Consider the following 21,468-nt stretch of genomic DNA (forward strand, 5'->3'; position numbering starts at 1 on the left):
TCTAAAATACAGAGTGGAAAATAAATACAGCAGATGGTTTTTACTTGCATGAAAAATGGTTGCTAGGAATTGAAAAATAGGTTTTCACAGTTGCAATCACTGTTTTCAAGGCGATTGCGGTTGCAGCCTACTGCATGAGAATAATAACGATAATGATAATAACATTACGATGTGCGGGTTCAGCTGTGTCGGTCCTGTGAAGGGTAGGTACTGTTATTATTGTCATTTCCAGATAAAAGGAACTGAAGCAAGAGAGGTTAATAGCAAAGACAGCCCGGCTCCAGAGCCCACACACCAAACCACGTCTGGGAGGACTTAGAGAAGGTGAATGACCCAGAAGGTGGCAGGTTGGTTACATTTGGATGTGCTCCACAGGTATTCTGAGAGAAGCCTCACGAAGTGTATTGGAATTACTATTGAGACAAGACCAGATTATTGCATGAAGCGGCACCTAAGTGACATGCTCACCTATGGCTGCACGAGGCTGGAGATTGGGGTGCAGAGTGTCTATGAAGATGTGGCCAGAGACACCAACAGGTAAGCCACTGGCAAGGGCCCTGCACAAGCCCTGCTCTCTCCTGCTGGCTTTCTCTGTATTCACACTCAGCCTTTCCTCCTGCATCCAGGCCCAGGAAAAGAGGATTGGGATTCTGCCCATTTTTTCCCCCTTGGCAGTACTGGCATTTGAGCTCAGGGCCTTGTGCTTGGCTCTACGTCTTGAGGCATACCCCAAGTCCCTTCCGTTTTAGGCATTTTTCAACTGGAGTCTCATTTCTGCAAGCACTGTCCTGGACCACAATCCTGTTTATGCTTCCCCCGACACTGGGATGAAAGGTGCACACCACCAAGCCAGTTTTTTTTTTATTGGTTAAGATGGGTTTCGTGAACTTTTCTGCTCAGACTGGCCTCAGACTACTGTCTCCCAATCTCTACCTCCTGAGTGACTAGGATTAGTGTGAGCATCAGTGCTCAGCTCAAATTCACCCTTTTTCTTCAGTCAATGCCCTCCATTCATCTTCAGTCTTTTCCTAAGGACCCTTTTCTAGCTGCCTGTGAACACGTGCATACCACTCCCTGTCCTCACACAGCTTCTTCATGTGGGCAGCTGGAGGCAGGACTCAAGGCCAGTGGTGTAAAGCCTGAGAGAAGGCCAGCAAAACTGCGGTGAATCAGAAGCCGTGGGGGGAGAAGTCGACACCAGGTTCCCCCAGACATCTAGCCAGGCTTGCTTAACGCAGGAGCATGACTCTAGAAAGCTAGGTTGAGAAGGTCTGTCCGCAGGACCCCATTTCCATCTTCTCCAGTCTGCGCCCCCAGTGACATCTGTCTGTGTCACAGGTTTCTCCCTTCCTCTCGTTCTCCCCATATTTCATGTTTTAAAGGAAAAGGGATGTGTCAGAAGCTGAAGCTTCTGCATGGCGCTGACCACGTTGATCTCGTTTAATGTGGGTGTTTACATAGTAAGCTTTTTTTGACTGATGATGCCATGCCAAATAATCTTAATATTACTTGAATATATATGTGTACAATATACATGTATATATTGGTATTATGTTGATTCTGTCTACCTGTCACTTCTACAACCGTAGCAAGTACATGAAGGGATTTCTGAGAAAAATCAGTAAAACGATTTCCTTCAGGCCTCCTCAGAGGTGAATTGTGAAATGTGGCTTTCCCAAGCCACATGGCTGGTCTCAGGTAGTCTTCTTCCACCCACTCCTCGTGGTGGCCTCTTTGTTCATGTGTTTGTGTAACAAGTAGTAAATTTCCTTTTCTCAGGGGCCACACGGTGAAGGCAGTATGTGAGTCATTCCACCTGGCCAAAGATTCTGGGTTCAAAGTTGTGGCTCATATGATGCCTGACCTGCCGAACGTGGGACTCGAACGAGACATTGAACAGTTCATAGTAAGTGCCGCCTTAAGCCAGTTAACGTACAACCCCACTCACTGCCTGCTTCTTACTACGTACTCTCTCCTCTTGTGGCTTGCTGTTGAATCTCTCCATTACTAAAGCAATGTGTCCTCATTATAGAGTATTAGAAACCTAATAAACAGAGTCACCCCAACCCCAATGCCAGACAAAATTTTTCATCTTTTAAGGAGTCACACACAGGGGTTTCTTCCTGCTTGGTGGTATGGTATAGGAACTGGCTGCTGGCGAGTGAAGAGCAGAGCGCAGTTGGCAGACTGGCTCTTCCCTGTCGTCAGCCTTTCCTGTGTGCCTACAATTCTGGAGTTCAGAAGCTCTCCAGTTTCTCCAGGGAATGGATCTTACCATCGGCCTACACAGAAAGAAGGGATATTTTATTTCCATGTCTGTCTCCCATCCTGCCTGGTTCCAAAGCCTTCTGATCTGGGAGCCTGTCTGGACCTCTGGTATGACTGAGCTGGCCTTCCATCAGTGTCTTTCTTTTCCCAGTTTTCCTTGCTGGCAAAGTCATGTCCCAGTAGTCAGCCATTTTCTGTTTCCAAAAAATATATTGATATCACTTGTCCCTTCCTTGCCTGCTCTATTGTTCTCTTTGCTCTTCAAAAATTTTATTCCCTTCAAAAATCTCTCCTGTTATTTTATTATTGTTTGGGAAGAAAATGAAGGCAACATATTTTAATTGTCTGAACCAGTTCATGCTATCTTTATTCTTACAAGAAGAGTCTATCAGTCCATATTTCTCCCAGAACCAGAAGTACTTTCCTGAAATCTCACATTCAAATGTGGATTCAGACTTGATGGAGAATGGCTTGCATACAGGCTCCTTGCAGCCAGCTAGAATATCTATTAGAATATCTATTAGAATATTTATTAAAGATCTGATGAATCCCTAAAATAGAAATGTTACAGGGAAAGCCACAAAACAATTATTTCTAAGACCACACGGTGCCCAAAGAATACAGCACTTAACACTTTTAACAAATCAATGAGAATGGAAACTCTGCCACTACATTTCTTTGAAAAGCAAGTTAAACAATAGAAAGCTTTGGAAGAATAATGTAGCAAAAGATTTTTTGCATTTTTTGAGATAGAGCATTGCTGGCGAGGGCAGCGGGAGTTGGAGGGAACTGTGTGAGTCCACCTTCACCTCCGGACCTAAGTGCAACCCAGATGAAGGCAGATCAAAGTCATGCGAAGGACAATGCCTACCTTGGGCCTCCTCACTGCAGCCCAAATAAAGAAATGAGGCAGCCAGCAGGGACCGCGTGGGACAGAAAAATGACCATGCCAAAAGTAGATGAGTTAGATGCATTGCTTAGTGTCCAGATAACAAATGGACAGTGTGTATCTCCAGTGAGAAACGGTGCCAGTTGGCTTGAGGACAAAATTGTCACCTCTGGGGATCAGCAAACCATTTCTGAGAAGATCCAGATAGTAAATACTATAAGGTTTTTGGGTTTTGTTTGTTTGTTTTTTTAATGTTTTTCAGGTTGTTGTTGGCAGGGGATGGGGGGAATGTTACCTCACAACTTTAAAAAATTTTAAACAAATGTATTCTTCAAGGAGGATGGATTGGCACAGGGAGTACTTGAAGGTCAGGAAGGCCCCTCTGAAGAACAACAAGCTCTGGGCTGAAAGTTGGCTAGATGTGGGAAACTCCATGGAGTGGTGCGTGCCAGCCAGATGCCATGGTGGGGAGGCCTTGCAGTCCCGCACACAGGTGCTCTGCTCCGGTGAACGCTGGGAACAGGGAGTTTGCATCCTCTCACATACCTGCCCTTTCACAGAAAGACAGGCTGCCCGGGGTCTGCTGGGAGTGCGAGTGATGCTGGCCCAGGGCTGCGGTTGCTGTGAATAGAATCACTAACACAGGAGCGGCTTTCTGTTCTCAACTTCTAGGAGTTCTTCGAGAACCCTGCTTTCCGCCCTGACGGTTTGAAACTCTACCCTACCCTGGTGATTCGTGGCACTGGGCTGTATGAGCTTTGGAAATCAGGAAGATACAAGAGTTACTCTCCCAGTGACCTGGTCGAGCTGGTGGCTCGGATTCTCGCCCTTGTGCCTCCCTGGACTCGAGTGTACCGAGTGCAAAGGTACTGTGTTGTCTTTTATTCCCCGAATAATGGGTGCCTAGTTTATAATTTGTTTACAGCTTCTAATGGGAATAGTCTGACTTCATGTTGAGGGTTTTGAGGTTTCTGTACTAAACATGAGATGCTTAATAATCTATTTTTCTTCCTAAGAGACAAAGATAAGATCACGTTTGGAATTGTTACATTTTTCATTTAATTGTTTTGTGCCTTTTGTTTTTGTTGGCTGGCTGGTTTTTGGTTTTGCTTTTTGTCGTTGGTTTCTTGAGACAAGGTCTTGCTTTGTAGCCAAGGCTGGCCTCAAACTCATCCTGCCTTGACCACCATACCCAGCAACCTGATTTTTAACTAGAAATACCATGTAGCATTGAGTTGAGTTACCTTCATACCTCTGGTCAGAACAGAACTGTTTTCCATGTTCTGTCATAACGGTTCACTCCTACCACCCTGCTAAAATCTACCTATGCTTCAGTGTTACAAATACAAGACCAAGAGTGACTGGCAAATAAAATCAGCCACTGTGGCTAGAACTCCACTGCACACAAAAAGTAAGTTTCTAATTACAGAAAAAGTGAATACTGAAAACAGAATTGTCAGCTCCTTAAGGAAAGTTTTAAGTCAGTGGCCTAACTCTAGGATCCAAATTGCTTATAAAATCAGCTGTTAAAATCATTGCTTTATCCTTCCTCTTCCCTTTCAATTTCCCTTTCCTCTTTCTTTCCTTCCTCTGAAATAATTCAGTGTAAAGACAGATGAGATGGAGCAACCTGGATGTCCCTGTGAGTGAGGCAAGGGAACTGCAGGGGCCTAAGAGGCTGCAGGGTGACTCACGTGGACCAGACAGGGGCTGCTGAAACCTGAAGACAGGAAGCAAGGCGTTCACTCCTGTGCAGTGCTGACCAGGTGGACGGGGGTGGAGGATCTCTTTAGGAGATGGAGGGGAGCAGAAAAGATAACGGCAGCTGACTGGTGACTCACAGGTTGATGTCCTCAGTAGACTAGTTGCTAAGCTGGTCATCTAAGAAGGCAGTTACACTGTGGGAATGGGGGACGCAGACGGGACTGCTGGAACTTTACTGATCTGTAGGCACTTCTCTGTTGAGTTCAGTTGGCAATCAAGATGAACCATCACGGTTTCTAAATACCGTCCTCTACTACAAAGAATAATGAGTTTGTTGTTGTTGTTTTAGAGGACTGGCTCATTGCAGGTTTCAGACAAGGAAAGTAAACCTGGCTGTAGCCTTTTGTGCCAGAAAATAAAGAGTGTGTTCAAGTACAAGAGAGTCCAGTTGAAGGCTCCCTTAGGCCCAGCATGGGGCAATTTCAGTATGAACTAAATCACATTAGCAGATTATAGTCAGATGAATATAATAAGAATCTGTGAGTCCACACTGGTAATTGTAATTAGATCAACATTGTAAGAACCAGAAGAACATAACACCAAGTCTTAATTATAGGCAGATTTCATATTTGCAAATTTGCCTGCTTGAAGAATTAGTGACTCAGGATAAGTACTTGTGGCACATTTGCCACAAATCATTCCCGTACTTGTGCAGAGCAACCGAAATTGTCACCCCACTTAACTGAGGCCAAACAAGTGACCCCAGCTTCCCTTTCCGGCTCTCACACTGCATGCAAGTATACTTCTTTAGTCTACTTAGTGCTGCATTTTTTAAGATTTTTGTGCTGTTTGTTAGGGATTTGCTCTTTGAAATGACCCTAAACACGGTGCTGAAATGCTGTGATATGCCTTGGGGGAAAATGTGTGTGCTAGGTCACCTTCCTTAAGATAGCAGGAGATAGGGCTGTTGGCCGTGAGTAAGTTCAGTGTGATGAATCGGTAATATATGTTAGATCAGCATCTACTAGAAACACACATAAAACAAGGTTATGTATTAATAGACACAAAAGGCCATGGCCAGAGGCTCATGGGAACCCAGCGCTGTACTTTCCATAGGAACAATGGCTTAGACTTCAAGAATGTAATAATTACTTACTTACTAGTTACCATCTAGTAACATAACTGGAATTGACTCTGTTGTCAAGGAGTACCTCTTTATAACATAATAATTATAAAGTGGGAAAGAATAGCTTGACAGTGAGAAGCCTGTCAGCTGATCAGGGGAACACTCTTGGAAAGAGTTTGAAGTGCAGTTATGTGCCGTCTGTGAGGGAATGTTCTTCAGCCAGAGGCCCTAGTTGGAGTGAATATGAGGCACCAGTGTACAAGCCCAGACCAAGGGGAGGTCTGAAAAGAACCTACGCTCTAGTTTGAAAGTGTCTAAATCAGGGAATAGTTCCATGTTGAAGGAGACTAAAGAAACAGTGCATACAATATAGAGTTCCAACATGGGCCATTTTGCTGTGAAAGATTTCATTGGGGCCCCGGTGAAACTTGAAAGGGGGGGCTGCGGATTAGACAATAGAAATTACCTGAGGTGGTTTTCTGATTTTGATGACAGTTCTTTTTGAATAACAGTAACCTTGTAGAAAACAAAGTATTCCATCCAGGTTGGCCCGGGCCATTCACAACTTACTGTCAGATGGTTCTGGAAATAAGTTAGTTGTACTTTTTCTGTGACTTTGAGATTGCTTCAGAAAATTTACATGAGTGACAGTAGGAAATAAGGAGGCAACAAAGACCAGAGAGGAAGGAAGTAGATCATTTCCTTGAACCACCCCAGAGCAGCGATAGGACCCGCAAAACCATATCTTCCCAGCAGAGTGTGGCATAGAATGGAGACCCCTTTCAGCTCAGAGAGCCACAGTCTTACCAAAAGAAGAAAGCGTAGGTACCGCAGGCAGTCAGGCCAAGGATCCACACTCTCCTCCTCCGCCTGGACCCTCCCGTAGCAGTAGCAGTAGCAGTGGATGTCTGTGGGCTTTATCATGACATAGCACTGGCCCAGCACTGCTGCTGAGATGACCTGACCGCTGGAGGGACAAGGTGCAGACGTCCACAGGTGTCCATGAGGGCGGCAGTGAGGCTCTAGTGTGATCGCTGTTGCTTCACAGATCTGTGGGTAGACTAGAGCTTAATGGACTACTGTAAAATCAGAGGCAGTGGCACTGTCGGTAGTGGGGTGCTCCGCAAGTCCTGGGCGAGTGTGAGGACGGTGTGTGGTCTACAGAGAAGGGCGATTCGGTTTCCTGCACGCAGATGTCTCCACACCCACCACCATGCCAGCTTTTCCTGCGCATACTGCACTATGAAGATGGTTGTTAACTAGGCTTCTTAAGTCACCAGCAGATGTCCTTTTCGTGTTTTCTATTTTATTTTCATACGTTTCATAGTCTTACTATCACCTTATTTAAGTTATACAAGTATGTTTCCATTCAAATCATTGGGATTTTTTAAATGTAATTTATTGTGGAGTAGTGTTAAATATTACTTGCTAGTTTGTAGTGGGAATTGTTGAAGTATTACTGTGTCTACTTGTATAAGAAATCTAATTTTTATATGTTGCTACTTGCTTTTTTCCATTTTTTATTTACATGTTTTCTTTGTGTATACATTTGGCCCTCTGTACCCATGGGAGCTGGATCTCGGGATTCACCTAACTTGAGACCAAAATGACACCTGTACTGAACACAGAAACTTTGTATTATCATTCCCTGCACCATACTGAGTAAGCACCGTTTGCACAGCACTGACGCTGTGTTAGGTGATGAGTCATCTGGAGACGCGTGATTTAGGAGAGGGTGTGCCTGTGTCTCCTACGCCATTGATGTAACCAAAGTGTCTGATCATTTTAGCACCTGAAAGAGCCAGTCCCTCACAGATACTGGAGGTGTCACACTGAAACTGGAACTCACCATTCATTACACATAATCCCAGAAAGTTTGCACTCAGCTCGTGCAGTGCTGAAGTCACTCATGAGATTCCATTTCCTGCTCCCTGTCCCGTGTCATGTGGTTCTGCCACTTGCACTGTGCAGTCATCACCATAACTTTGCTTTTTGAGTCATTCGTGTTTACATTTTTATGTTACTGAGTTTGGTATATAATACTGATAGCCAGAATTTGGTTGCTGTGCCATTACTAGTCATACAGTGCTATATTTCCATGAATAAACTCATGTTTTCTCTACAAAACTACCTCATAGCTATTTTCCCACACCCTGTCCAGCCCCACTTTAAAGTAGTCTATTTTTTTCATCTCCTGCTGAGGCTTGGCATCTTCCTGGGAATCTTTATGAAGCAGCACCCTGAGAAGAGATTCTGTATTCTAATCCTGACAGATGCACCAGTGGCTGCACATAAAATTGGGAAGGCATGTTAGCAGCCATGTTAGTGCTGCTGCCCTCAAGCTGTTTGACAGCTGTCTGCCTCCGCGTAGGATTTAAATCACGGCAAGGCATTAGAATAGGAATGCCAATTTGCAACCAAAACATGCTTCTGAAGCCTGAGAAACTTTAGACAAAACACTCTACACATCACGGTGATCTTCAAAGGTTTTTAAGGAGCAAAGAACAAAAACCAACACCTCTAAGCTGGATGTAGTCAAAAAAGGAATGATCTCATATGTAATCTCTTCATGCCAAGAAAGTAAAATTAGATTGAAATATATTGAGGAACCTTTCATTTCAACTTCTATCTAAATGGATGTGCCGAAGGCAAACAGTCCATAACTTCTCCTACAGTTGAGCTCCCAGAGTGTTCTAGATCCAGACCCACGCGGGTGGCACCTTGCTCGGAGAGGACAGCTATCTCCCTGCAGTTTCTGTGGGAAAGACTTCGGCGCACTGCAAGTGGCAGTTGTTCCTAGTGAGGAAAACTTTGAGGCATGTCACTGCAAAGACCACTGAAGCCATGTTCATTTTTGTAGTGACAGACATAAGTTTAAGGGCATTTACACGAACTGTCAGCATCGCCGTGAGTCCCTGTGTGAACAGGCTGACTCTAGTGGGCAGGACCAGCTTCAAGAGCATGCATGCCACACAGGGCTGGTGCTTGGCTTACTGCAGACTCTCACCAGCTTGAGGTTACTAATATTTAATAAGGGGCCCCATATCCTCATTTTTTCCTGGATCCCCACAGATTATATGGCAGCCTGCTGGTAACAGGTAAGTATAAGTAAGTATTGAACAGTTAAACCTAATGTTTGGGAGCTCCCAGAAGCCTAACCCTGAATATTCCATTCCCTAGAAATGGTGCTTTAGTGTAGAAGGTACATTATAGAACATAACTACCACAATAATACAAATCGAACGTATTTGTCACATGGTGTATACTACTAGCATGGCTACCACTGTACAACAGTGTTTGAAATTGTTACTTGAAGTTGTAAAATATAGCCCTATATTTCATATATTTGAATTATGTATAAGATGCTTCAAGGTAAAAAGATTTTTAAGTGATTTGACCTTTAGCTTATGCAATATGAAACAGTAAAACAATATTTGATGTCTATGTTTCTTACTAAAATTCTTATTTTCATTTTGATAGCCTTCCTCCATTTCATCTGATTACTAACTTTGAAACATTTTTTATTTTAAAAAGCTGTAGTTCCAAAGTTAAAAATGCATTTTACTGAAAAGTATAAGTTAGCCATATGTACTGACTCTCCTAAATCACGCCAGAACACAATTGCATGTCACTCTCACTGAGCTCCTGCTTGCTTGTCTTTAAGCATTTTATGGAAATTCTTCTGGCTTCTTAAGCTGAATGGGCTTGTTGGGAATAGCTTGTTATGCTCAATAATTGGCTTTGATACCTTTGAGTGAGGAATATCGTACTAAAATCAAATTACTAACAAGTAATTGTGTTTAACGGGTAAAGGAGTAAGTGGAGAGAGCAGGAGAAGACTTGTTGATTCTAGAACAAGAGAAAAGGAAAATAACTAAATAATTTCACATTTTGCTTCTGTTAACTAAACATCAGATTAAACTTTGTATTTACATAGGAAAGAAGACATGCTTAGCATAGACTTCAGATCATTTTTTAAAACCTCCATACTTAGGTGCTGGGTTGTGGGGGGGGAGGGGGTTGTAAGTTGTTTTGTTGTTTTTGCCAGTCCTGGGGCTTGAACTATGGGCTTGGGTGCTGTCCCTCAGCTTCTTTCTGCTCAAGGCAAGCTCTGTACTACTGGAGCCACAGTGCCATTTCCAGTTTTTCTGAATAGTTTACTGGAGATAAGAGTCTCATAGACTTTCCTGCTAGGCTGGCTTTGAACTGTGATCCTTAGATCTCAGCCTCCTGAGTAGCTAAAATTACAGGCATGAGCCAACCTCACCCACCAGCAAGTGCTGGGTTTTTTGTTGTTGTTGTTGTTTGTGTGTGTGTTGTTATCATTTTATCGTAGAATGTTGGGAGTTTTCTGTAAGATGGTGTTGACCCTGCTAACATAGTAACATAGACTGCATACTTGGTCCTTCGTCATGTATTGGTGCTTGGAAATGAATTTTATTAGGCAAATTTGTATTGTCTTTAGGCAGAGTCACTTCTAATTTAGAAGCGGACAGGAAAGTTTTGAGTCTTTGAGAATAGTGATTGACTATGCCAGGCTTCTGAGCTTCCTGGTTACTTTCATCCAGCCACAACGATGTGAAAGTATTCATAAAGCTAGAAGCGTTGTATTAATTGAAATTGGTATTTCCCTTCAGGAAACAAACTGACGTTTATTAAAACCCATTTTGTTTCCTTCTTTTCAGTTTGGTATTTTCTCTTCCGCCAACAATCTTCACTAGTGGTTATTAGGCATTTGGGCATGGGTTTGTACTTTGTAATCTTATAAAATGATTTCCATCAGATGTCTCCCACAGAAACTCTTAAGAAGTCAATGAAATTACATTTCATGAATGGGAGAACAAAGATAGAGTAACACTCTGCAGGATATTCAGCTTCACAGGCATTTTTTCTGGTGTTTTTCTGTATAGAGACATCCCGATGCCCCTGGTGAGCTCAGGCGTGGAGCACGGCAACTTGAGGGAGCTGGCCTTTGCAAGGATGAAAGACCTCGGGATACAGGTGAGAGCCCACAGGAGCACTGAGGAAGACGCCATCAAGGCACAGGGCTGCAGGAGTGTTGCTTTTCTCATTGAGTCAGAAAGTGTGCATATGTTGAAGGCGTTCTGTGATCTGTAGAGGCTGGAACAGGTGCTGGCAAAGGCTGCAGTCTATCCCTTTATCCACTTCTGCTTTCTTCTACCTAACAGTGTCTATTTAACCGTGTAATGGTGGTTGTTTTTTTCTACCTGCTCTGATTGCCAACTATATATGTTCAACAACTTTTTTCAGAAACTTCTTTCTTTCAAAGTACTGGATTTTTTTCTTCTTTACCAGCTGGGTCATAGGAGAGTAAGATATGGTCCGCAGAAGAAAGTAGGTCCATTGGAAAATACGAGGATTATATTTAAGAAATAATTACCAAACAGTGCCATTGCCCTGTCTGCACGCTCCCTAACCCATCCCCACTGTCAAGTCACTTGTTTTAATATTTAACAAGAGGAATCTATCGCTTAACTCTCTCGAGAAAGGTAATTCATTGAAACTCAGGGTCTCAAGAACTTGTTAGAGCTGCTGAAGACATAAGCCAGGAGTGGTGTCCAGCCGGGGCACTTGGTGGCCAGCTCTGCCTCCCAAGATTGGTTGTATTTAACCAAGATAAGGCGAAGGTATCAGTGCACTGTGCCTGATCACATGTGGACCATGCTTTAGGAAACTTTGTTCCAGAGCATGTACACGATGTTTACAGGCTCAGCCTAAATTTAGATTTTATATTCTCAAATTACTGTGGAGAAAAACTCTTAAAACTGTCCAAGTGGGGGCTGGGAAGGTGGCTCAGTGGTAGAACACTTGCCTTGCATGCATGAGGCCCTGGGTTCGATTCTTCAGCACCACATAAGCAAAAAGAAAAAAGCCGGAAGTGGCACTGTGGCTCAAGTGGCAGAGTGCTAGCCTTGAGCTGAAAAGCTGAGGGACAGCACCCAGGCCCAGAGTTCAGGCCCCACAACTGGACCCCCCGCGCCCCCCCCAAAAAAAAAACTGTCCAAGAGAAGGCTAGTGAGCATTACTGGCTTAGTATTTTAAAAAGTTAAGTTATAGAAACGAAATAAGTGCATTTAGAGTGATTAGTGGTGTATGTGTTCCGCTGTCCAGGTTCTTATCGCCCCTCAGAATCCTGCTGTAGAGGATGCTGCCAGTCCTGCTTACTGACAGCCTCCTCATCTCTCCACCTTCTTCAACTCTGCCCTGTGTTACCCTGCTAGTCTCTGTTAAATAGCCTGAGAATGAGTATGGCATTCAGTCACAGCTAATAGACACCCAGTTCCCATAAGCAGTGGCTATTGGAAAGCAGGCTCATGCTATCTGCTTTCTAGAAGCATGCCCTGAAAAAGAACAAGAAGAAAGAAGAAGCAGGGATACACGTTGCTACAGTATATCACAGCAAGATACTATATAGAACAACAGTAGCTGAAAGACAGCATCTGCATTTATTATGTCATTAATTGCAGAAATTGTTGGCCTTTGTTTATGTGCAGTTTGCATCAGCAAAATATTGTCCTGAGCTGGTTTCTGGGGTGTGAAAATAGGTTTGCTTTTTTGCAGAACTGGATACTGAACTCTTTTTTAAAAAAATGGAATTCCATACATATATAGCAATTCTTCATAAATACGTTAGTAGTGTTACTTGCACGGCTATCAAATGTTTAGAGTGATTTTTTTTTCTCACTGGTAAAAATGGCAAAAGTCTGAAAATAATGTTTACGATGCACTCTACAGGAAAAATTATACCATAGGACATAGAACGGAATAGTGTAAGGATTTTATGTAAACACTTGGCTGCAGAGCATGCATAACTAGGCATTGTGAGGGTTGCATACTAGATGTCTGGCCAGGCAGACCAAGCATTGCCCTGGCGTTGTCTGGAGGCAGCTTTGTGCCGCTGGGGATAGGCAAAAGGCCATTTGTAATTGTGGTTCTGCTTGTTTACTATTTGACTTTAACCTCCTTCCTTACTTCCTTTGTTCTTTCATTCTTTTCTTCCTCTCGTCTTTTCTTTTACAATGCCTTTCTCTGCAAAAACATAATCTTTAACATGCATCTTTGACGTGTCTAAAATGATACCAATAAGATAACACTAAAAGTACATTAACTGCCATAAAATAGTGAAAGTTTAAAAATTGTAGGAATTTGCTTTTGCTCTTCTCTGCACATAGTTTTGGATTATACTTTCAGATAGTTATATCCTCTGGGCAAAACTATTTTCTGGCTTTATGACTCATGTTCTCTTCCCTCCCCTCCAGATCATATTATATGTTGGTCTCTTGAATTCTAAATTTATTTGAAAGGCAAAACAGCACAGCTTTGTAAGTTTTCATTCTGCTTTCTTCCACTCTCAAATTTATTAAAGACAGACTCCTTTAAATGTTCAGTTTTTAATGTCAACATAAATTGTGTTCAAACTCAGTTTTGAGCCCAGCATTTAATTTAAATAAAAGAATGATTTAAATGAACATTGAATTTCCACTTCAATTTTTTTTTTTGACAGTGTCGAGATGTGAGAACCAGAGAAGTTGGAATACAAGAAATTCATCACAAAGTACGGCCATATCAGGTCGGTTTCACTTAAACCGTTGCCAAACCTGCACTCCCACCTTACAGATCAGACCGAGCCCAAGAAGTAACTCAACAGAGCAGAGTAATTAGGAAGTAGATATAGGTATCAAGCCAGGAAACCAAGTGTGCAGGTAACTGAATGGGAAGAGAACCAGGTTAGGAAAAACAGGTGTGCTCACTCTTGCAGTGTTAGAAATGTTCTGCAATCTCAGCTGCTCAGTGTGGAAGCCATCAGTGCCATGCTGACCACCCTACACTTGGAATATTGCTGTACAAATGGGGGATGAAGGGCTTAGTTGTGACGTGATTGATTACCTTTTGGTAGAGTGCAACTTACAGATATTTGTCCAGTGGTGATAATCAGATGCATAAACAGCACTTATTCCCAGGTTTCCACAGAAATGAAGGGTGATGTTCTAAGACATTCATTCTATGTAGGGACATAACTTCACTTTTTATACCTATAATGTTTCTAACTACATGACAAATTAAGTGTGGGGTGTAAGTCATAAAATTCCATTTGAAGCTGGCCACCTGTGGTTCATGCCTGTAATCCTAGCTACTCAGAAGGCAGAGTTCTGAGAATCACACTTCAGAAACAGCCATAGCAGACAAATCTTTTAAGATTTATGTGCAAATGACAAGCCAAAGGTTAGCAGCAGAGTCGTGGCTCAAGGATAAAGCATCAGCCATAAGCAGAAAGGCATGAGGCCTTGAATTCAAGCCCTTGTACCAGCCAGCACACACAAAAAGAATACCACATCAGAAAGGCTGGACTAAGATGATCTTTGCTTGCATTAATAAATCTACTCCTAGCATGAATTGTGTATGTCATTGATATTTTACACATCTGGGACCTTTTGAAAGGAAAGAGTAGACCCAACAGAATTCTTATGCAATCCAGGTACTGGGCAAACATGAAATTGAAAAGAAATAAAAATGTTGATTTGAATTGTTGAGTGCACTAGGGTATCATGTGACCATTTAGGGACTGTGTTGTTATGTCCATATCTAAATGTCATTGTGCAAGGCCATTTGCACAATGGTTTGAAGAGTTAAAGATCTATAAAAGTTGCTACCACAAAAAAATCTACCTTCCAGTAATTAGATTTTCAAGATCCCAATGGAATAACCATACTTGCTAAATCCTGTCTAGGAACTGGGGGTCAGCACCTTGTTCCCCAGCCTCTACACAGGCTTTAGTGGAGGAATTAGAGACTAGAAAATGAAACCATTCAACACTGGGGACCAAAAGTAGTGCCCCTAAGAGCTATGCATGGCACAGAATCTGTAGATCTTAACTGAAGATCAAAGATTAAATACATTCACTGAGTTGGATAGCTGGAAGAATCTCAAGGTTAATTAAGTTCAAATATTTGAAAAAATCATTCTCCATTTATACTAGTCCATGAACAAGACCTGAACCTTCATTTAATCTTAGTGCTATTTGAGAGGAGACAAGTAAAAAGAAACATAATTAGTGATGATTCATTCTGGGTTCCTAACTGAGTCTTAGCTTAGATAAATACATACAATTATAAAAGTGAACTTCTTTAATTTTGAAAAGTATTTTTGTGGCTTTTTATTCAACAGGTTGAATTAGTAAGGAGAGACTATGTTGCAAATGGTGGCTGGGAAACGTTTTTGTCCTATGAAGATCCTGATCAGGACATTCTGATTGGCCTCCTGCGATTACGGAAGTGTTCAGAGGAGACTTTCCGGTTTGAGTTGGGCGGTGGTGTTTCCATAGTTCGAGAGCTGCATGTCTATGGGAGTGTGGTTCCCGTGAGCAGCCGGGATCCTACAAAATTTCAGCATCAGGTAGCCTATATTCTACTCATATTTGTTTTCTAATTAATGAGAAGGGGAAGAAGAATCTGGGGTAGGGAGGAGAGAGGGGTATATGTGTGTGTGTTCTTTTTTGGAGGGGGGTCCGGTCTTGGGGCCTGAACTCTGGGCTTGGGTACTGTCCCTCAGCTCTTCAGCTCAAGGCTAGCGCTCTACCACTTGAGCTACAGTGCCACTTCCGGCTTTTTTCTTATGTGGTGCTGAGGAATTGAACCCAGGGCCTCAAGCATGCAAGGCAAGTGCTCTACCACTGAGCCACCTTCCCAGCCCATGTGTGTGTTTTCTTATACCAGGTCTTACATTTAGGGCCTGGGCACTGTCCTTCATCATTTTTCTCTCAGGGCTGGTGCTCTACCTCTTGAACCATAGCTCCACTTAGGGCTTTTTGGTGGTTTCGTGGAGATAAGTCTCACAGACTTTCCTTCCCAATCTGTGACAGATGTCAGCCTTGTAAGTAGTTAGGCTTTCTGGCATGAACCATGGGCACCCAGCTAGAAGAACTCAAATTTTAATTGTTTAGAGGTGTTTGCTCTCTCTATTGCTCCCTTTGATGAATAAGGGGGGCCGAGCAAGCAACAAACCGATTCGGCCATGTTGAATATCACAGAATACATGAAGTTGCTGCTGTAGAAAGTCATCTGGTACTGGTGGTTTTGTATGGGTCAGATGATGGCATGAAAGCACCTTTGGAATATTAAAGCACTTCTGAAGTGTAAGTTGTTACTTGTCTGAGAATCCTATTCTAAGCCCAACCAACCTAAAATTAGCAACATACCTTTTGAAATTCAGGAAAATGTGTTCAAAGCACTCATGGCAGCTCTCAGATAGGCCCCCATTTTGATGATCTAACAATCTTGCCTCGTTCTGCACCCTTCTAGAAAGTACAGTATGGCTGTAATAAATGAAAAACTACAGCCCCAGACTTCGTCCCTTGGAGACTGCCTAGAACTGTCCTGTCAGGCGGCTCCAGGCATGAGTTCCCCCTGCTCGAATGCATTGCTCTCACCACTGGAGACCTTGCGGGCGCTCTTATTGGAAAGTTAAACCTCACTTACTAGTCAACGCCAATGTACTTTTAGTATAATTGTGTGGCTTCTTTATCCTTTCTCCTAAGCAGATTTGTGTTGCTCTTTTTTTTAACAGGTTTTAGGAACCACTAAATTATAACCTTGTTTTATGGGCCTCATTTAATGGAGTTCCTTCCTTTCTAACCCCCAACCCATTTGTTGTTCCTTCCAGGGTTTTGGCATGCTGCTGATGGAAGAGGCAGAAAGAATAGCTCGAGAAGAACACGGATCTGGGAAAATAGCTGTTATATCAGGTAACAAGTGGGGGGGCTAAGTTCATGATTCACTCACATTCTGGACTTGGTACCACAAGGAAGTTGTCTCCCCTCAGGAATTTCATACCCCATTTGTGATCAGATTGGACAGGCTGAGCAGGGAAGGACTTGTGCTCAGACACTCAGGAGCTTCCTCAAAGCAGTTGGGTAGAGAAGAGCTTTCAGCAGCACCCACCGCCGCAGGCCCAGGCCCTCTTTATACCTCTCCTTCACTGCCTGTCACCAGGGGCATCGTGGTCAGCTGCTCCCTGTGCCTTGCGCCCCGTTAACCCTGTCCAGGGAAGTAGAATTTGATTGCAGTAACCCAAGGAAAATGTAAATAACACTGTCGCCATCATCAGGCGACATTCAGATCATTCATGTTCACCTCAGTTGCCAATGCAAGATGTTACAGACAGAGTTCCTGCTCCTCGGCACTGCTCTCATTGCCTCTGCTCCTGGGGGAAAGCTTCTGTCTGCACACAACCTTCTTTAGGTCCCTGGCTGGTCTGAAAATTAAACGGCATAGGCAAATGAAGAGAGGGGCAGTATACAGGTGGATTTAGTAGAAATTATGCAACACACAGTACCTTCCTAAGGAAAGGAAGAGCCAAAAAAGATTAAACATGGAGTTTAACCTCCAACTAGGTTGGAGGAGGAATGAAAAAATACCATAGGGAAGAGGAGTCTAAGCCAAGGGAGTAAGTATGGTGAGGAACCTAGCAAAGCCTGGAGTTCAGATTCCTCTTGGAGGCTTTGTGTCGGAGAGTAAGAGTGTTCCTTTGCACCAGGAAGCAGGGTGGGGGCACCTGCTTCCAAGGACAAAGGGAGAGGAAGGGGAGGGCCCTTCCTGTACTCACTGTGTCCTTAGATTCCTCCAGCTTCTGTCAAGCACCTGTTGTGGGTAGCACGTCCTGAATCCCTCTAGGAGCTTCTCATTCCTTCCCTACGACAGAATATACCCGCGGGAGTGGGCATGAAAAGGAAATTCTGGTGTGATTGGAACAGAAAATGTAGATACCTGGGCTGGGAAGGTGGCTCAGTGGTAGAGTACTTGCCTTGCATGCATGAAGCCCTGGGTTCGATTTCTCAGCACCACATAAGCAGAAAAGGCCAGAAGTGGTGCTGTAGCTCAAGTGGTAGAGCATTAGCCTTGAGCTAAAAAGTTGAGAGACACCTCCCAGGCCCCATAGCCGACCAAAAAAAAAAAATGTGTATACCTTTTTGCACCTCCACTCCCAGGCTGGCCTTGAACTTTTGATCCTCCTGCCTCAGTCTCCCACGTTTCTGAGATTACAGGTATATGCCATCGTACCTGGCTCTTGCTCCTATTCTTTGACATTGTATCCCTATATTAAAAAAAAAAAAAAAAAAGCTAATTCCCAGTGCAAAGGTAAGGTGGTGAAAGCCAGGATCAAAGTTAGGTTGTTTCTCCCCAGCATTTGTTTGTTTTCCCATTAGATTACAGCATTCCAAATGTTTAACCACTGAGAAGATAGTCTTCTCTAAAACTAATGATTGAAATGAGGTTAAAAAGAAAAAAAACAGTTGCCAATCATTAAATCAATACCCATGCCCAGGTCTTAATGATTATAATTATGGAACTTTAATCACACAGGTCCACTTATCTAGCCTTATGCATTTTTCTCTCATCTTTTTGTTTATTTGTTTTGCCCGTCCTGGGGGCTGAACTCAGGGCCTGGACACTGTCCGTAAGCCTCTTGGTGCTCAAGGCTAGCACTCTATCCTTGAGCCACACATAGCACCAATTCTGGATCTTTTTGAGTGGTTTATTGGAAGTAAGAGTTTCATGGACTTTCCTGCGTGGTCTGGCTTCAAACCATGATCCTTAGATCTCAGCCGTCTGAGTAGGATTTCAGGCGGGAGCCACTAGCATTCGGCTTCAGAGTAGCAAGATGTTCGTACTCTCTAACCTTCCTGGCTAAGGCAGTGCTAACTCCACCCCCTGGCAGCACCACACTCCCAGAGCCTCAACATATAGTCACGTGATTTTTTTTTTGGTGTCTATGACACCCTAATCCGTTTTAAAACTTAAGAGCATCCATCACTGCCCAACATGATTTCATCCTCCTTGCTGCCACCTCTCTCTCTGCAGAAATGAGGCGTGCAGGCCTCTGCCTCGCCTGAGGTCATATCCAATTGCTTGTAAGAGCCTCCGCGCCTGCTTTCTGAGCAGGGCGTCTCTCTAAGTGGAAATCAGCATCTGTCCTCTTGCCAGCTTTTTGTCATAATCTAAATGATAGCTCAATTTTAGATCATCTGCATGGAGAATTTGAAAAATAACAAGAGGCATGGTCAGAATAACAGAGAAGAAATGTTCTCCTTGTCAGCTTATATAGCAAGTCTGCTGCTTTGTGTACAGGATCTTGCTTTTGTCCAGTGGGTTCTATGTCCCTGGAAGGTATTCTTGGAACTAAAGTGAGTGGACTTTTTCCTTTTGTCTTGTGGAGAAACGACACACAAAGCATTATTTCCTGTCCCTTCTGGCTTGGATACCATTGCTGTCTGTAGGGATGTAGGGCCTTGACTTTCTGTTTGACTCAAGTACTAGTCACTCTTCATCAAACCACTAACAGTATTTGCTCAGTGGAGGGTGCATTCATTCCTCCATGTTAGCAATATGACACCGTTCTGTGTTTCTGAATCAGATACCTGAGCTCTCTGTTACTCAGAACCTGGGGGGGGGGGGGCGTAGATATGAAGTGTTCATTACTGTAACACGTTTTAAATGTGTTTTTCTTCCATGTGTGTTCACCTTGCCTTTGGCTATTCTGATTGAAGCACAGGATGTGTGTCAGCATGTGCATGTGTTTTCATTGGGTTTTGTAAAAAAGCTGTTCTCTGTATGTTGGTCATTAGAATGAAAATCTCTATGCTAGAACTGGTGTGTGGGGACTGCATTTTTGTCAGCAGCACTGCACCAGCTGTGGCTTACAAAGAGAGATGGTGGCCAGTGTGGGTAGGCAGGGAGCCATGGTTCCTGCATGTCAGTAGCTCCCCTGGTGATCTCCATGGGCCCTTTTCCTTATTACACATAACTCAATGCCAGATAGAGGTGGCTCATGCCTGTACTCCTACTCAGGAAACTGAGCTCTGAGAAGCTTGCGTTTAGAGCCAACCTCAAGCAATACTCATATCTCCACTTAACCAGCAAAATGCCAAACTGGAGGTATGGTTCACGTGGTAGGTTACCCAGCTAAAATTAAAACTGCCAAGCAAGAGCACCAGGTCCTGTGTTCCATTAACAGTCTATGCGCGCGCGCGCACACACACACACACACACACACACACAGAGGTAATTAGCTCATCTTTACAGTTCTATCTAGAATTCCTTGGGGCATTTGCTTTTTGAGTTCTCAGCATCTATGCTTTACTGGTCATCTTTCTGTAGGTTCTCTTCTGACACTGTAGGAGAAGGCCTCACTGCAGACTGCAGACCCTGTAGACGCTGCGATGACCATGGGCACACATTATCATTGGTCACAGTGGGGTGATGCCACCTCGCCCTTGGTTTGGAGAGCCATCCCGTGCCCTGGGCATGTAGGCTTTGCTGTAAGAAGTCCTGTGCAGCACTAGTGTAGACACCCCGTCCTGGCATCACGAGAAGAGGAAGAGACAGAGTCATTCATCATCTCAGTTACCCTGGCTCTTAAGAGTGATGCACTTGCATAGATTTTTTTCCCCCAATTACATTCTGAATCATCATGACTTCCCTTCATCTTGCAAGCAGATTTTCTCCACTATTTAGATTGATGAACTTTGATTCTGCCTTTAGACTATATTATTAACTGCATGGTAGATTTGATTTGCGTCACAAGTCAGAAAGATCTTGTATATTTTCATTTTCCTTAAAACGGACTACATGAGAAAAATGAGACGTTCCTTGTTTATCAAAGTCAGATGATGTGCTTTCTTAGAAAGAGAAGCTCTTCAGTTTATTCTCTTTTAAGTATATAATTTGCCTTTGTAAACTGTTTTTAACATTACCTATCAACTTTAAATGTTTCCGTTATAAACAAGGCAAAAATAAAGGCGCTAGCCTCACCAAAATTACTACCTGTGTCATGGGGGCCCAGAGCAGGGGAAGGAGACATTTGGCCACCTTCCAGGACAGTTTGGCTTTGCAGGCGGCAGGCGGGACAGCAGCACCTCACCCGCTGACTGTCCTCCACTGCAGAGAACCAGCTGCCCCTCCTTAGACGCCACAGTTTCTCACTGGGGACTGATTGCTCCAGAGTAAGAAAATAAAAAGGGTAATCCATGTTACAAAAACAACCAGCTTATGAAATAGTGTGTAGGCAGGAAATAACCATTAATTGTTGTCGAATTTCAAAGTAATTAATTAGTCCCTTTTAAGTGTAAGTGTTTTAGTATCTTTTACCAACACACATGTGTTTAAGATTAGCAAATTGTCTCCTTAAAAACCGTAATGTTTATTCAAACGATAGCTCAGCATGCTTTCCTTCAAATAGGTCAGGATAAAGCCATTTTTTCTCCTCCCTGTATAGTGGAACAGGGAAAGGAATTACACTGTGAAGTATAGAAGCTAGCCACAACATTTGAAATACCATCACTAATAATCACCATGGAAACAAGACCTCTGACGTCACACTGCCTATACCATCTCCAAAAGGGCAGCTATAACTGACAAGAGCCACTGTTGAAAAGCCATTTAACACCCCTTACAGACTGGGTTTT

General features: G+C 43.3%; 1 protein-coding gene across 1 annotated transcript in view; it reads left to right on the top strand.

Annotated features, from left to right (window-relative positions):
* Positions 1–21,468, top strand: part of Elp3 (elongator acetyltransferase complex subunit 3) — a 55,311-nt gene that overhangs the window by 20,499 nt on the left and 13,344 nt on the right. The window contains exons 8-14 of the mRNA XM_013024264.1: positions 376–537; positions 1,780–1,906; positions 3,830–4,023; positions 10,898–10,988; positions 13,513–13,578; positions 15,174–15,401; positions 16,668–16,749. Of these exons, the coding sequence (XP_012879718.1) occupies positions 376–537; positions 1,780–1,906; positions 3,830–4,023; positions 10,898–10,988; positions 13,513–13,578; positions 15,174–15,401; positions 16,668–16,749 (950 nt within the window). The remainder of the gene's footprint in view (positions 1–375; positions 538–1,779; positions 1,907–3,829; positions 4,024–10,897; positions 10,989–13,512; positions 13,579–15,173; positions 15,402–16,667; positions 16,750–21,468) is intronic.

Source organism: Dipodomys ordii, unplaced genomic scaffold, assembly GCF_000151885.1.
Source record: "Dipodomys ordii isolate 6190 unplaced genomic scaffold, Dord_2.0 Scaffold74, whole genome shotgun sequence".
NCBI classification, from domain to species: domain Eukaryota; kingdom Metazoa; phylum Chordata; class Mammalia; order Rodentia; family Heteromyidae; genus Dipodomys; species Dipodomys ordii.